The following is a 16,606-nucleotide window of genomic DNA, read 5'->3' as shown; positions in this document are numbered from 1 at the left end:
CAGTCTCACCTATTTCCCCAGAGGGATTTTAAAATACAACCAGTGACAAAGCAAGAACGCATATTGCTTGAGAAACTTGAACTCCAGGTCTTCTTACTTCTGATGTTTCAATGATTGATGTGTGTGCTAGTGGTCTCACATACCTTATTAACAGAAATCTACCTGAGTGAGATGACCAGGAATCTGTTAAGGCCTTTTCCACGTTAGACCTTCTAAGTATATGTGAAAGCATTCTGCACACATTTAAATGCTGTTGTGATGTAGCTTGTATTTACATACAGTACAAGTATAGGGCCTTGGTTAGATCTTTTTTATAGCAGGTTTGCACCAATATAGTACCACTCACTTCAGTAGAGTTGCTCCTGATTTTACATGGAGGTAAGCATCAAGGCCATAGTCTTCAGAAGCTATGCTATAGACTTGCTGGGAATTTGTAGCATGACAGTTTCCTGAGTTCTCAGGGTCAAGGGGGCAGAGTAGACAAATTACTAGACATGTTGTGAAATAGTTGGCAAGAGTTGTTCTGCTCCCATTGTAGAGATGTGTGTATGAGAGGAGCAGTAGGACAATAGGCTGCATGTTCAGGAGATATACAGGACTGTGAATTCTTCCTTGCTACCTCCATTTCACACCAGCAAACGTTTTACACTTTTCCCTGAGTAATGTGAACAGGGATTTTTTTGTCTGATAATGATGCTGGCAAAACAATGATATAACACATCAGCCCTTCGTCCAGTGCACTAACGTGTCACAGAAAAACAATTCCTATCTCTGCTGGCTGAGTTAAACTTGCTGGAACCATTCTAGTAGTAACCATTGTGTTTTGACACAGAATGGCATTGTAATTATTGCTGGTTCAGATCTAATATGTGAGACCTTGTTTATGCTACACTATTGTTTATGCTACACCTTGTTTATGCTACACTATTGCTACACTATGTCAATATTGTTCCCTTTGTAAGGGCTGTATCACAAATGGAATTTTGCTTTTATTTTCTATATGGAGCTTTCTGAATGTAGTGTTTTGTTTCTCTTGGAAATATGAAACTGATTTTTTAAAAATGGTTTCTGTTAGGCAATGTATTGTGCATTTTCTTTCTCCTCAAAATGAATCAGTTCTGTTTCTTTTCCTTTAATGAATCATTGCACGCAAAAAATATTAAAGCTGATTATCAAGAAAAAAGGTTAAAAGGTAAAAATGAGGGGTGGGGAAGCTTCATTAGAACCTAGATGAATAATATTTTGAACAGAGGGATGTTCCAAAGAAAATACACTTGTTCTGGTTCAGAGGGTGCTCATAGTCTTAGAATTGGGAGAAATGGCCTAATTAATTATACTGCATTGCATTCACTGCTGTTGTAAATGGAACCCTTGGTACGTCAAACAAGCTCATATAACAGGCAAGTCATGGGAAATTATTTAACATGGAAATCCCAATCCAAGGAGTGCAACGTTGTTGCTGGCGAAAGGGCATCCCATGTATGGAATAAAACAAGAAACAAGTCAGATTAAAGCATGAGAAGCAAAATGTTTTTGCAGTGATCCCCAGTGACATTTAACATGAAGTAAAATAAACACTTTCTCAGGCTAGAGGGTTTTTTCAACTTTTTTTTTCTCTCTCTTTTACAGTGGATGGAACTGAGGTTTAACACTTTGGCAAAATGCCCACACTGCAAAAAAATGTAAGTTTCCTAAAAATGCTAAGTTTGTTGTAAAGACATTAGAAACAAATTTAAAGTAGTTAAACTTATGTCAAATATTATTGCCGGAGAACAGGCTGACATGCAGATATTTTGTTCTCTATACCTGAGAATACCGAGACTAAAGAGCATAATATATGCCAGTAAACCCTTCCCTCCTTATTCCCGACAAGTTAGTAACAGTTTAACATGTGCAGGTTAGGTTAGTAACTGCTTTAATTTGATTGTCATTGTTTGAGGAAAAAATAGATGGCTAACAGTAGAAAGAGATGGATTACTACAACGAACAGCAGCTTACATTTTTATTTAATGTCTTTGAAGCTTACCATTTCATGCAGTTAATTGGGATGTTGCATAAATGTACAACCCACCTTGCCTTCAGCTTGAGAGCAATAGGAGAAGGAAGGAAAAATATTTATTAATTTGGAAAGTATTTTGTTTTCTCTCTGTTCCCAAATGCAAAGCTTAATTCATTTTAAGCAAGCTATTGCAATAAAATACTTAACATTTAATATTTATGGAATAATCTACTATTTGGTAAGGAGTGAGAAGTTACATTAAGACTAAACTTTAAGAAGGAAAGTTAAGGAAGCAAACCACATATTTAAAATATATATTTAGAAAGTAAATTTAACTTTTGCAACAATTGATTGGGCATAGTAGTAATTATCTTCAAATGGCACTAAAAATGATGGCTTCCAATGTTACCCAGAATGTATGTTCGAAGCGAGAGGATTGCAAATAAAGGGCATGAAATTAGAGGTGAAAATATTACTTTAGCTGACTTATTTCCCATGCTAATATTATTCAGAGGATCCTTGTTATATTACTTCCAGTAATGGGAGTAGTATATGTTTCGCTGAGAAGGGGAAATACCACCAGCATTGGGGATATATTATATGAAAGAATAGGCAGATGCCTAGTGGATAGTTTAGGCCAAGACTTCAACATTTAGGTACCTATACAAGTGGCCTGGAGTCATTTTGGCACAGCCAGTACTTTGGGGACACACTTCAAGAAATCTTGGGCTCAGTACATGGGTGGCAGGCATTTTCCCAATTGTCTAGGCTAGCAGTTCTTAAACAGTGGGTTGGGACCCCAAAGTGGGTCGCGGTCCCATTTTGAGGGGGTTGCCAAGGCTGGCGTTAGATTTGCATTAGTGCTGGCGTTAGATTTGCATGAGGACTTCAGCCCTAGATGGAGGGGCTCAGGGTTACAGATCTCCTGCCTGGGGCTGAAGCTCTTGAGCTTTGGCTTTGACCCTCGCTCCCCACCTGGGGCTGTGGGGCTTGGGATTTGTCTTTAGCCCCCCTACCCAGGACAGTGGGGCTTGGGTGGGCTTAGGCTTCAGTCTCCCTCCTGGGGGTCAGGTAGTAATTTTTGTTGTCAGAAGTTTGACACAATGAAGTTTGAGAACCTCTGGTCTAGGCAGGTGAACCCTGGAGTCTGTGTTAATTGTCCTCCATTTACTATCCCTGCACTAGTGTATTGGCAGTAACTACACACAGACTTTCTCTCCCGAACTGAGTACTACATTAATCATGGTTAGCAGTTATATTTTAAAACTGACATATAGCATTTTATGACTGATCTCCAAGTCATCTCTCTCCTGATACTATCCCAAAGCACAGTGGAATCAAATATTTCTTTTAAAAATGAACCAGCATGATGGTAACAAGTATACCACCTGATGTTAATGCTATAATCCTCATCCTCTCTCCCTTCTTCTTTGTTGTTGTCTTTTTGCTAGGTTATGTTGTATAATCTCTTTGGAGCACGGACCTCTTATTTGATTTGTTCTTAAAGGGACAAGCACACTTATGGTGCAGTATAAATAATAAAACTGGACCTTTACTGAAAGTATTTTAATGTGCTAGCTGCAACTATCTTGGCAGATAACAGAGAAGTGTTTGAGGGCATGCAGTATTGTGGCATAACATTTGCCTTGGGACTTGAGGGGACACAATCTTAAACTTCATAGCTGTAGCTTTGTATTGTTTGGTTGGTGGACGTTTTCATGCACTCGAAGGGGGGGGAGGGTGGGTTGGAGAAGGGAGAGGGGGTTTGTAGTTCTGACAAGAACAGATCAGTTCCTAAGGAGGGATTTTAGAGTATAATTTAAGTGACTAAGGCTGCTAAGTGCCCCAGTTATTTTGTAACCGAGACTTACTGACTGAGTCACTTGAGCACTTTAGCAAATATGAAAATCTGACTTAGGTTTATAACATAACTTCTAGTGGCAAACACAGAAAGGGTGGTGAAATTAACAGTCACAAACTTACATCTGAATGTTTCTTTTATGCACTGTACAAATGACTTTCATACACAGTGGAGACCAGATTGGCACCCAGAAAAATGAATTCGAATACATAAATTGTGCCTCATAGAATGTAAACGCTTTTGATTACATTTTTAAGAGAGTGCATGTAATAACCGAACTAAAATAAAGTTATCTTTTGATATATTGAAAGAAGCAAATCAAGCAGTTAAATTTGATTCATACCCAGCGTTTTCACAACACAGATAGTACTGGCTTTTTATGTCTGGATATTGGGAAAACATGGTGTTTTGGGCCTCTAACTGTAAACGTTCCTTGCTTTTTTTTCCTCTGATGTCACAAGTTTAACCGTCAGTTTTGGTGGAAGGGGGGAGGGTGAGATTTCACTTCATATGACAATGAGTGCGTGCAAGATGATTCCTTGTAAAGTGACAGAAACCATTTACAACATAAAATATAAATGGAGAGAACAAAATGGTTCACTTCCCTTTAAACTACTTTGGTAAGTATACTTGCTCTGGCTAATATAAGCAGTAGCTCACAAATGATGGTTCCATCAGAACTTCAAATACAGCAGTGCGAGGGGACCCAGTTACAATACTGTTTTGTAGTGTAAATGGGACTTTGAAAGTGACCTTGCAAAGAGGTGTAAATGGGTTTTTCCTTTTTCTTTCTACATAGTGTATTTTTTAAAAGGTCAGAGAGTTGGATTTTTTTTTTTTTTTTTTTTAGCTCCACTCTGGGGAAGAAATGTTTGTAAGGAAATTAAGTTTTCTCTCCTTGTTTTTTACATTATAAATTCAGTACTTGTCTACCCTCTTCTTCCTGGAAGACACTCTGGATAATTTGAGAAATGATAGGATTATGAGCTCACAGTTACCAAGGAAGAAACATGATTAGAGGGGAGAAGTCTTTTTATTCAGATTATTTAAAATTCTTTTGTGATGGGTTTTTGCTCCTCTTAAAAACCCTTTTGTCATACTCCTGAAGAATAAGTCTTTGATTAAATACTCAACACTCTTGCCCCTTCACTTAAGGATGGAGAATTTGCTTCTTCTGGACCTCCATAGAGAACTCCAGCAAAAATAGGGAATACAGTTTTGATAGTCCTGCTGTTCTAAAGGTGAAGAACAGATTAAAAATGGAACCATAGCGAAGGTTTTGTCTATACTGAATCTCAAACCTTCTTCTTCGAGTGATTGCTCACATCCATTCCAGTTAGGTGTGCGCGCCGCGCGTGCACGCTCGTCGGAAACTTTTTACCCTAGCAACTCCAGTGGGCCGGCAGGTCGCCCCCTAGAGTGGCGCCGCCATGGCGCCCGATATATACCCCTGCCGGCCCACCCGCTCCTCAGTTCCTTCTTACCACCGTGTCGGTCGTTGGAACTGTGGAGCGCGGCATTGCTGTCCTCCACGTCCCTAGCTCTCCTTGTTACTACCGTTGTTAGTTAGTGGTTAAGTATAGTTAGTTAATTAGTTTGTAGTGTAAATAATATTGTACATAGTTGTTAGCCGGTCTGGGCTGTAGCCCTTCCCGGCACCCGGCACTGGGCTCATGCCTGGTTCGCTGGGCTTTAAGCAATGTGCGGCCTGTAAGAAGCCTATGCCGACCAGCGACCCTCACGACGCGTGTCTAAAGTGCCTGGGGGAATCGCACAGGTCGGACAAGTGCCGCATTTGCAAGGCTTATAAGCCCAGAACAAAGAAGGAGAGAGACCAGAGACTTAGGACTCTCCTAATGGAAGCGGCACTTGACCCAGCAGCTTCGCAGGCCGTGATCTCTACACCGGCACCGGATCGCACCGGCACCGGAAAGACTCCCCGGCACCGACCTTCCCCGGCACCGGGTGCAGAAACAAGACCATCGAAGTCTGCAACTCCAGCCAGGCAGACTCGAATGGAGCGCCCGGCATCGACATCTGCTGCGGCGCTACCGGCACCGTCGACTCCGGGCCCGGTGGGTCCGTCGAGTCCGGTACCGCCGAGCTCCCCCATAAGATCTGGGGTTGAGCTATTGGTCCCATCCACTCCAGAGACCTTCGCCTCGGCACGGGACCTCATTGCCCTGACTGAGTCAACTCAGCCGCCACCCCCGGTATCTCCGGTGCGGGTAGCATCCAGGGGCAAGCCCATGATGACGGCGCCGTCTCGGGACTCACGCTCGCGATCGAGGTCCCGACGCCACGGTCGCTCGAGATCCCGACGCCGCTCGCAGTCCCGGCACCGCTCCCCTCGGCGGTACCGGTCGTACTCGTGGCACTGATCGGCCTCCAGACGGTCACGGTCTGGTTCCAGCCGCCGATACCGACACCGGGACTCTAGGAGCCAGTCTCGCTGTCGTTCAGCGCACCGGTCGACCTCCCGGCACCGAGCTGGTGGCAGGTCCCGGTCCCGGTCGACCTCCCGGCACCGCATCGGTGGCAGGTCCCGGTCCCGATCCCAGCACCGAAGCAGCGGCCGGTACCGGTCCAGATCCTGGCACCGAGACAGAACCCGGTCCCGATCCCGGTGCCGGTATGACTCCCAGTACCGATCCCCGGCACCGAGAACATCTTCGGTGCCGGACCGCGGAGACTCTTACCAGCCGCGGTCGGCCCCGCCATGGCCTTCCAGACAGCCGTCGGTGTCATCACAGGCGAACAGCGTATATGCGCTGGGCACCGACAGACAAACGGCTCTCTTCCAGGACCCTCCGCAACAGGACCAGGGTCCGCAGCAGTGGGGGTTTTGGACACCCTGGGCGTACCATCAAGCCCAGGGCCCCCAACAGCTTCCTCCTAGGCCTGCAACGGCAGAGCACAGGGTGCCGGAGGCGTCGTTGTCCCGCCCCCCTCCCTCCCCGGATGGGGAGGAAGGATCGAAGCAGCAAGACCCTGGTCTTGCTCCTGAGCCAGAGGCGAGGGCTGAGGCGGACCCCCCGCTGGACACTTTCTTACCAGGGGTCTCCTCATCCTCCTCTCCTGACGAAGCGGTGGCTGGCACTTCCTCCAATAGCCCTCCTCCGCTAGATCTCAGGGCACATCAGGACCTCCTCAGGTGAGTAGCACAGAATCTGAGCCTGCAAGCCGAGGAGGTCTCTGAGATCGAGGACCCCGTCGTCAGCATCCTCTCCTCCGATGCTCCCACCAAGGTCGCCCTCCCTTTCATTAGGACGATCCAGGCCAACGCCAATACAATCTGGCAGTCACCGGCCTCCATCCCCCCTACGGCGAGGGGCGTCGAAAGGAAGTACATGGCCCCCTCCAAGGGCTATGAGTACCTCCACGTTCACCCGACACCATGTTCCCTGGTGGTGCAGTCGGTGAACGAGAGGGAGCATCACGGACAGGAAGCCCCAGCCCCCAAATCCAAGGAGGCCAGGCGTATGGACCTCCTCGGCCGCAAGGTCTATTCGGCTGGGGCCCTTCAGCTCAGGGTTTCCAATCAGCAAGCCCTTCTTAGCTGCTACGCTTTTAATTCGTGGGTGGCAGCGGACAAGTTTAAAGAGCTGCTGCCACAAGAGGCTCGTCAAGAATTCGCGGCGATTCTTGACGAGGGCAAGAAGGTTGCACGAACCTCGTTACAGGTCTCTTTGGACGCTGCAGACTCGGCTGCCCGTACCCTCGCCTCGGGGGTAACGATGCGCTGCATCTCCTGGCTTCAGGTTTCTGGCCTTCCACCGGAGCTCCAATACACCATCCAGGACCTCCCGTTCGAAGGCCAGGGCCTGTTCTCAGAAAAGACAGACCCCAGACTGAAAAGTTTTAAGGACAATCGGGTCATTATGCGCTCCCTCGGGATGCACACGCCTGGAACGCAGCGCAGACCCTTCCGGCCGCAACAACAGCAGCAGCGTCGGCCATACCCCCAGTTCCGCCAGCGGCAGGACCTTAATAGGCGCCGCGGCAGGAATGGGAGGCGCAGACAGTCGGGGAACGAAGGGGGGCAGAATCAAAGCTCCTCCAAGCCCCCGCCTGGGCCCAAACCTTCGTTTTGAAGGTGCGCCCGAGGGCGCAGTACCAGTTTCCCCCACGGATCCTTCCCCCCCGTTTTCCAACCGCCTTTCGTTTTTCCTCCAGGCGTGGACCCAAATAACATCCGATCGCTGGGTCTTACGCACGGTGCAGACGGGATACCGCCTGCAGTTTGTATCATTTCCTCCCTCCCGCCCCCCTTCCTCGTCCCTCTTCAGGGACCCCTCTCACGAGCAATTCCTTCGGCAGGAGGTACAGACGCTCCTCAACAAAGGAGCTATAGAGGTGGTTCCGGAAAACGAGAAAGGCAAGGGGTTTTATTCCCGCTACTTTCTGATCCCCAAGGCCAAGGGAGGCCTCAGGCCTATCCTCGACCTGCGAGAGCTCAACAAGTACCTAGCGAAGTTGAAGTTCCGCATGGTATCCCTGGGGACCATTATTCCATCCCTGGATCCGGGAGACTGGTATGCCGCCCTCGACATGCAGGACGCTTATTTTCATATTGCCATATGGCCACACCACGGACGATTCCTTCGATTCGTGGTAGGCCGCCTTCATTACCAATTTGCAGTCCTCCCACTTGGCCTTTCTACGGCTCCGAGGGTATTCACAAAATGCATGGCCGTCGTTGTGGCACATCTTCGGCGCAGTCGTATCCACGTGTTCCCTTACCTAGACGATTGGTTAATTCGGGGCACGTCGGAGCTATAGGTTTGCAGCCACGTCCGCAGGATCACCGGCCTGTTTGCTGCCTTGGGCCTCATGATCAACGTGGACAAGTCCACCCTGCTCCCCTCGCAGAGGGTGGAGTTCATTGGGGCCGTCCTGGACTCCACCGTGGCCAGGGCCCTTCTGCCGTTGCCAAGGTTCCAGGCGTTGTCGGCGATCGTTCAGCGCTTGCGGGCAGCCCCCTTGACATCGATACGGACATGTCTAACCCTGTTAGGCCATATGGCAGCATGCACATTTGTGACCAGTTACGCTTGGCTCCGCATGAGGCCCCTCCAGGCATGGCTCATCGCACATTACCGGCCGGCAAGGCAACCACTAGACATGCTGATCACAATCCCCCAGGGGGTGTTGGATTCTCTCAGCTGGTGGCTAGACCAGTCCGTAGTGTGTGCGGGGCTCCCATTCCACCCGCCCCAGCCCTCGGTGTCCCTAACGACGGATGCCTCAGATCTCGGCTGGGGGGCCCACCTGGGAACCCTGAGAACACAGGAGGTGAAGCTGCACATCAACATGCGGGAGTTGAGAGCGGTCCGCCTTGCTTGTCAAACGTTCTATCACCAGCTTCAAGGTCGTTGTGTTGCGGTATTTACCGACAACACGACGACCATGTACTATATCAACAAGCAGGGCGGCACCAGATCCTCTCCCCTATGTCACGAGGCGATGCGACTCTGGGACTTTTGTATAGCCCACTCCATTCACCTCACGGCTTCCTTCCTCCTCGGAGTACGGAACACGCTGGCTGACCGCCTGAGCAGATCCTTCCTCTCACACGAGTGGTCCCTTCGCCTGGACGTCGCCCTCTCGATCTTCCAGAGGTGGGGTTGTCCCCGTGTGGACCTCTTCGCGTCCGGGGGGAACAGGAAATGCCAGGCGTTCTACTCCTTTCAGGGCCGGGAACCCGGGTCTATAGCGGACGCCTTCCTTATTCCGTGGACGACCCACTTGTTCTACGCGTTCCCCCCGTTCCCGCTGGTCCACAGGGTCCTTCTGAAGGTGCGCAGGGACAGGGCCCGCGTGATCATGGTAGCCCCGGCGTGGCCCAGACAGCATTGGTAGCCCATGTTGCTGGACCTGGCCATAGCCGACCCAGTTCCCCTGCCCCTTCACCCGGACCTGATCACCCAGGAACACGGAACTCTCTGTCACCCGGACCTCCAGTCGCTGCACCTAGCAGCGTGGCTCCTGCGTGGCTGACCAGTTCTGAGTTGCGCTGCTCCACCCCGGTACGGGAGGTACTCTTGGGCAGCAGGAAGCCTTCCACTAGAGCGACATACTCGGCCAAGTGGAAGCGTTTCTCCTGTTGGTGCGTGGAGAAAGGTCTCCGCCCGATGGAAGTTTCGGTGGCCAATATTTTGGACTATATTTGGTCCCTCAAACAACAGGGCCTGGCGATATCGTCCCTGCGGGTCCACCGGGCGGCTATCTCCACCTTTCACCCGGGTGGGGATGGCCGCTCCGTTTTTTCTCACCCGACGGTGACTAGATTCCTGAAGAGGCTGGAACGTCTATACCCTAACGTCCGACTCCCTGCCCCGACCTGGGATCTTAACCTGGTGTTGTCTCAGCTCATGGGGCCCCCCTTCGAGCCGTTAGCTACTTGTTCCCTACTCTGTCTTTCTTGGAAGACTGCCTTTCTAGTAGCTATTACCTCAGCTAGACGGGTGTCGGAACTCCGGGCTCTCACGGTAGACCCCCCGTATACAGTCTTCCATAAAGATAAGGTGCAGCTGAGGCCACACCCTGCCTTTCTCCCCAAGGTGGTCTCAGCCTTCCACGTCAACCAAGAGATATTCCTCCCGGTTTTTTTCCCGAAACCTCACTCTTCAGGCAGGGAGCAACAGCTCCACTCGCTTGATGTCCGTAGGGCTCTCGCGTTTTATGTGGAGAGGACCAAACCGTTCCGCAAATCCCCCCAGCTTTTCGTGGCAGTAGCGGACCGCATGAAGGGGCTTCCCATTTCCTCGCAGAGGTTATCCTCATGGGTAACGTCCTGTATCAGGACCTGCTATGAGCTGGCCCACGTTCCTACGGGCCATGTGACTGCGCATTCTACCAGGGCGCAGGCGTCGTCGCTGGCTTTCCTCGCCCGTGTGCCCATCCAGGAAATCTGTCGGGCAGCGACCTGGTCATCGGTCCACACCTTTGCTTCCCACTACGCCCTGGTCCAGCAGTCAAGAGAGGACGCGGCCTTCGGATCTGCAGTGCTCCATGCCGCGACTTCTCACTCCGACCCCACCGCCTAGGTATGGCTTGGGATTCACCTAACTGGAATGGATGTGAGCAATCACTCGAAGAAGAAAAGACGGTTACTCACCTTTGTAACTGTTGTTCTTCGAGATGTGTTGCTCACATCCATTCCACACCCGCCCTCCTTCCCCACTGTCGGAGTAGCCGGCAAGAAGGAACTGAGGAGCGGGTGGGCCGGCAGGGGTATATATCGGGCGCCATGGCGGCGCCACTCTAGGGGGCGACCTGCCGGCCCACTGGAGTTGCTAGGGTAAAAAGTTTCCGACAAGCGTGCACGCGCTGCGCGCACACCTAACTGGAATGGATGTGAGCAACACATCTCGAAGAACAACAGTTACAAAGGTGAGTAACCGTCTTTTCCTGCACCATCAGACATCAGAACATGAACAAGACTCCACCATCTCTGTCTATCCTGGACTGCTCTTTGCATCACCTCTTTTGTTAAATCCCATAAGTTTTCCCTCTCTAAATAACATTCAATGGAGGGAATCTCTCAATCATCCCTTTTGCATGTTCTCCAGCCACCCAGTGGCATGCCTCCCATGGCGGATGGTCTAGATTCATTCTTAATACATCCCTGATATTTCTATCTTCTCTTCTAGATAACTTTTGGATATAAAGTTGGTTATTTATAGGAAAACAATAGTATGGAACTGTGTTATAACTGGTGATGGAACTGATTTCTTCCAAAATTGTTGTGCTTACAGTGCAAATAGAGCCTTAAATACGAGGGACAAAGTCAGCATTTTTAAATAATTTTTCACATATGTTATGAGCTTGCTGCTGTTCACGTGGTTCTGTAATTTGGGATATGACAATATTTTCATATAATTTTTCTATATTTAATGCTTTTTTAAAAGTGTAAGATCCATAGGGAAAAAAATCTTCCATTTATTCAGGTATTGTAACTGAGTGGCTGGGGCCGTATAGTGGGAGTCAAAATAACCTTTATTTTTATTCTCATTGCTGGTATAGATTTGGGTGTGACCTTAGACGAGTCACTTAACTTCTCTAAGCCTCAAATTCTTCTCTAAAAATAAGAATGTTGGTTACCCTTCAGTTTCAGGTGGGTAAAAAGATGTTCTGTATTTTCTCCCTTAAAATGTTGCATAAGGTACTTACAGCTTTATCTCTTCTCCCTGCTTCTTATTTTATTGGGCAGGGAGAAAAAAAACAAAAAACCCCACAGCTATGGAAAGTAAAGGCAGAAGACTTAGGGTTATTTCAGTGTTAAGTTTGCAAAATCAAACACTGAAGTCAGGAAACGTTACAAGTTAAGATTTCTGCCACAGTGTGAATGTAGAATGTGAGTATGTATTATACATATGAGTATGTAGTATCTTCTGTTCCTTCCACTTTGTTAACAGTAACTTTCACCTAATTATAGGTAGTCATTAATGGGTATCTTGAAATATATAGGATCCACAATGCGGTCAAGCTAATGTAAGAAAAAATTTAACTCTTTTTAGGGGTTTCTTGACTCTTGAGAACTTGATCTTTTAAGCTTATCATTCCATTGTCTAGTTTTTCACATTTATATAGGTTTTTTTGTTTTGTTTTGTTTAAAATAAAGTGCAGAAGTGTCTTTCATTTGGAAGAAACCAGGTTGGGGCAGAGTGTTGGGGTACAGAAAGGGGTATAGGATTCTGGCTCTGGGAGAGGGGATCAGGGCTGGGGCAGGGGGTTGGAGTGCAGGAGGGAGTTCGGAGTGCTGGCTCTGGGAGGAGGCTCAGGGCTGGGTTTTGTGGTGTGGCCTCCTGCCGGGCTGCACTTACCTTGGGCATCTCCTGGTTGGCGGTGCAGAGAGGCTAAGGCGGGCTGCCTGCCTGCCGCAACCTCATGCCGCTCCTGGAAGGGGTCAACACGCGTCTGGCATCGTCCCTGCAGCTCCCATTGGCCACAGTTCCCCATTCCCAGTCAATGGGAGCTGCAGGGGCAGAGCTTGCAGGCAGGAGCAGCACACCGAGACCCCTATGCTCCCTCCCCCCCCCCCCCCCCGGTGCCATGCTGGCTGCTTTTGGGAGTGGCGTGGGGAAGGGGCAGGTTGGAAGCCTGCCTTAGCAGCAGCCCCACTACACCATCAGAGATTGCAATTGACTGGGAGAGTCTCTAGGATTAAGCAGTCAATTGCGATCGACCAGTTAGTGACCACTCATCTAGCATTTAAGGTGCTAACCTGAGATCTGGGAGACCCAAGTTTAATTTCCTGCTGTCCCACAGATTTTCTTTTTGACTGTAGGCCATGTCTTTAAAAAAAACAAAAAACAACCAAACCAATTCTCTCTAAATTTTTCCTCAAGGTATACTGTTAACCTTGCCTTTACTTTTGTATTTAGCACAATTTTATTTTTTCAAAAATTCTTTAGGTGAGGCTTCCAGATGAAACATTCTTTCAAGAACAGCTAGAATGTCAAGAGCAGTTCTGTTGGACTGTGAAAGAAGCATTAACAGATGGCTTGCTAGTGGTCAAATGTGTAACTTCAGCCCCTGGCACCTTGAGATAAGGCTAAAATTGCTTGTATCACAAGGCAGTGTATTAGCTTAAGGAAGCTTTTTCTTATACTCTGAACTTTTGGAAATTCCTTGTAGATAAATACAAGTGCAGTAAAGCAGCTTAAACCAATCCATTTGAAAGCTTCCCAAGAAGACTGTTTAAAGAATTCTAGTCACATGCTAAGCATGTGAGGCTTTGCTGGAGTTTTAATTAACTTCAGCCGGGAAGTTGCTTGTTTGTCCTGTGACAGCCTATTAACTGTTTAGCTTTTCTTTGGGAATTTATTTAAGTATAGTAATATGCAAAGGAAGCCTCATTTTTGAGCTTCATTCTTGAGCCACTTGAAATATCAGAATATCAGTTCTAAAGTTTTACTCTTGTTCCTTTAGCGAAGCGCTACTAGATTTAGGAGGTGCTTAATTGAGAGTGCTGTCGTATATGCAAATCATCCCTAGTTAGGAGGGACAGTTCATATATTTTGGTAAAATATTTACAATTCTCCCTCTCTGGCCCGCCAAGTTGCTTTCTGTATTCACTGTCTTTTGAAGGAATTAAAAAGTATGCCCCTATTTTTCTTACCAGATGTTCCTGTTCAGTAGCTTTCAGTATTGACAAAGATACTCTTAGATATCTACCTGGTGAACTTTTATCTCCCAACATTAACTTTTAGTTCAGCTTCAGTGTGCAGAGTAGTAAGACTTGTGTGGAACCAAGCTGGTTTGTGGCAGAAGGATACAGGCATTGCTCTCTCTTGGCTCTCCCATGACTGCTAGCTGCCTGAAAGGACACCATGTCTTTCTCTCCTGAACCCTAACACCACCATTATATATCTATGTACATACGTTGTATGCCTATAATATAGGGTATATGTTGTCAATCATGCCCCCACTGCCATGCTCTGCATCTTTTTCAGGGAGTTGTAGCTGAAATTGTGAGATAGATGCCACAATGTGCAGGCACAAAAATGATTGGCAGGTGTATTGTGTGTGTGCTTTGCACTGATTTACCCAAACCAAACTGCTTAGTGTGGTCAGTGTTGCGTATCATGGAATGCTGCTGAGGTCCTCTTGTACTAAAGCATGTCCAAGTGTGTTTTTGGAGTGCATGGCCTCCATGATGACCATGGGAAGTGCCAGATGGTCTCTGTCTTAGTTCTTATCAATGGGCATACTCATGTTTTTGACCTGCATGATGGGACTGGAACTATAGGATATTAAGAAATAACCTGTTGTCACAGATCATCTCCTCACTGAAATCAGGGCCTTTCCTTGCTCCTGTGAGGGTAGTAGATCTGGTCTGGAGTGTTGGATTTGGAATTCTGTGCTGAGAGACTGAGACCCCCAGTAAAATACCAGAATTTTTGGGGGATATTGCTTCACAATCACTGGGATATCTTCTTAGTGGTCTAGTACAAATTTATAAGGGTGTGTGTGTATGTGTTTTACAACCAGAAACACCAGGACATCTGAAATATTGCTCCCTCCTCCACCATCCTCAGAAGTCACCATGGTATACAATTTCCAGCAACAGTGGTGGAAGGCTTAACTGAAGTCTGACTGGTTGCATCACAGAGAACTCTTAGAAGTTTCTAGGGGTGATCAAGGTGAAGAGACTTTTGTTTCCTCCTTAGCCATAGCATCTGTGAATTCTTCTTTGAGTGCTTGTTCACATCCATTCCAAATTAGGAGTACGAGCGTTGCGTGCACGAGCGTTGGAAACTTTTTCCCTTAGCGGCTCCCGTTGGGCCATATATACCCCCGTTGGCCCGACCCCCTCCAGTTCCTTCTTACCATCTGTGGCGTTGGAACAACCTCTTGCTCTCATAAGAGAAGCAATTCCCTTATCCTTAGTGTTGCATAGCTGTTATCAGTCAGTTATCAGTTAGTTAGCATTTCATTGTTGCTGAACTTTTAATAGATTAAGTGCTTGGAGGACTCCGGTACCTGCCCCGGGCTGCGGGGCATGCCACAGGCCCACGGATTTAAGGCTTGCGCCACGTGCCAGAAGCCTATGCCCGCTAGTGACCCCCACGACTCCTGTCTATGTTGCCTGGGGGAAGCTCACCAAATAGAGAGATGCAAGATTTGTAAGGCCTTTAAGTCGAGAACAAAGAGAGAGACTTTAGTTTAAGGCAGCTGTTGACGGAGGCTGCGCTGCAGCCACTGGGCCCGGAATGCCCGACGCCGGCCCCAGCCTCCTCAGTATGGAGCGCCCCAGAGTCTTCAAGACACCCGGTATCAGCCAAGCATCATAAGCCGTTGGCCTTGGAACGCCAAAATAGGCTCTGGCACCACTCATCCTCCCTGATGCGGCCCAAGGCAAAGCCAAAGGAGGGGTGCAGACGCTCTCTGCAAAAGAGACAGGCGCCATCTCAGGCCCCGGACACAGGGAAGAATGGAAAGGAATGCTGCACCTACTCCGGCATCGGTGGCACCGGATCCACAAGTCCCACTGAGTCTAGCTATGAATGAGCTCAGTGCGGACGCAGGGCTCGAGGGCACGATAAATCAGCCCTATATGCCTGACACTTTTGAGGCTGCAAAAGACCTCATCGGATTGTTGGTGGCGAGCCCCCTCCTGGTCAGGGAGAAGCCTCCGGCACCGCGACCCAGGGTGCCATCAAGGAGAAAGCCGGCAATGGTGAGCTGTTCAAGGTCACTGTCCCAGCACCGCCCCTGGCGCTGGTCTCAGTCAAACTCTGAGTCCGAGAACTCCCAGCTATGCTTGACTCAGACGGAAGTCTTGGTACCGGAGAAGTCTCCGTACCGGTACGGGGTCAGTGCAAGACATACGGCGGTCCCTGGTGCCCCCACAAGACCGGCACCAGCAGGACTCGAGCTGAGACTCACCGAAGGCACCCAGAAGGCACCGGTCCCGGTCCTGAGAGCAACAGTACCGGTCCCGGTCAGCCAGAAGCCGATCATCAGCCTCCCGCCGGCACAGATAGACGGCAGTGCCATGGCCCTTGCACTTGGCGTTGCCTGAGTCTGGTGCCGACTCGGGCTGATACAGCTACCAACAATGGGCGCCAGATAGCAGGGAACAACAAACTGGCTGGGGACCACAATGGGGACTGCCAGGACACTGGCCCTTCTGGACCCCATGGGCCTACCACCAGCGTCAGGGTGCTTCCACTAGGGCCAACTATTCGATACAGAGATCCCGGTCCCTGCACTAACACTCCCTTGTAAGGGAAGCT

General features: G+C 48.7%; 1 protein-coding gene across 2 annotated transcripts in view; it reads left to right on the top strand.

Moving 5' to 3' along the window:
* Window positions 1–16,606, top strand: part of PIP4P2 (phosphatidylinositol-4,5-bisphosphate 4-phosphatase 2) — a 64,132-nt gene that overhangs the window by 30,778 nt on the left and 16,748 nt on the right. For both annotated transcript variants that reach the window (XM_050941312.1, XM_050941311.1), the window contains exon 5: window positions 1,630–1,682. In XM_050941312.1, coding sequence (XP_050797269.1) covers window positions 1,630–1,682 — 53 coding nt within the window. The remainder of the gene's footprint in view (window positions 1–1,629; window positions 1,683–16,606) is intronic.

This window comes from Gopherus flavomarginatus, chromosome 2 (assembly GCF_025201925.1).
Source record: "Gopherus flavomarginatus isolate rGopFla2 chromosome 2, rGopFla2.mat.asm, whole genome shotgun sequence".
Taxonomy (NCBI): domain Eukaryota; kingdom Metazoa; phylum Chordata; order Testudines; family Testudinidae; genus Gopherus; species Gopherus flavomarginatus.
This window is presented reverse-complemented; position numbering and strand designations above follow the sequence as displayed.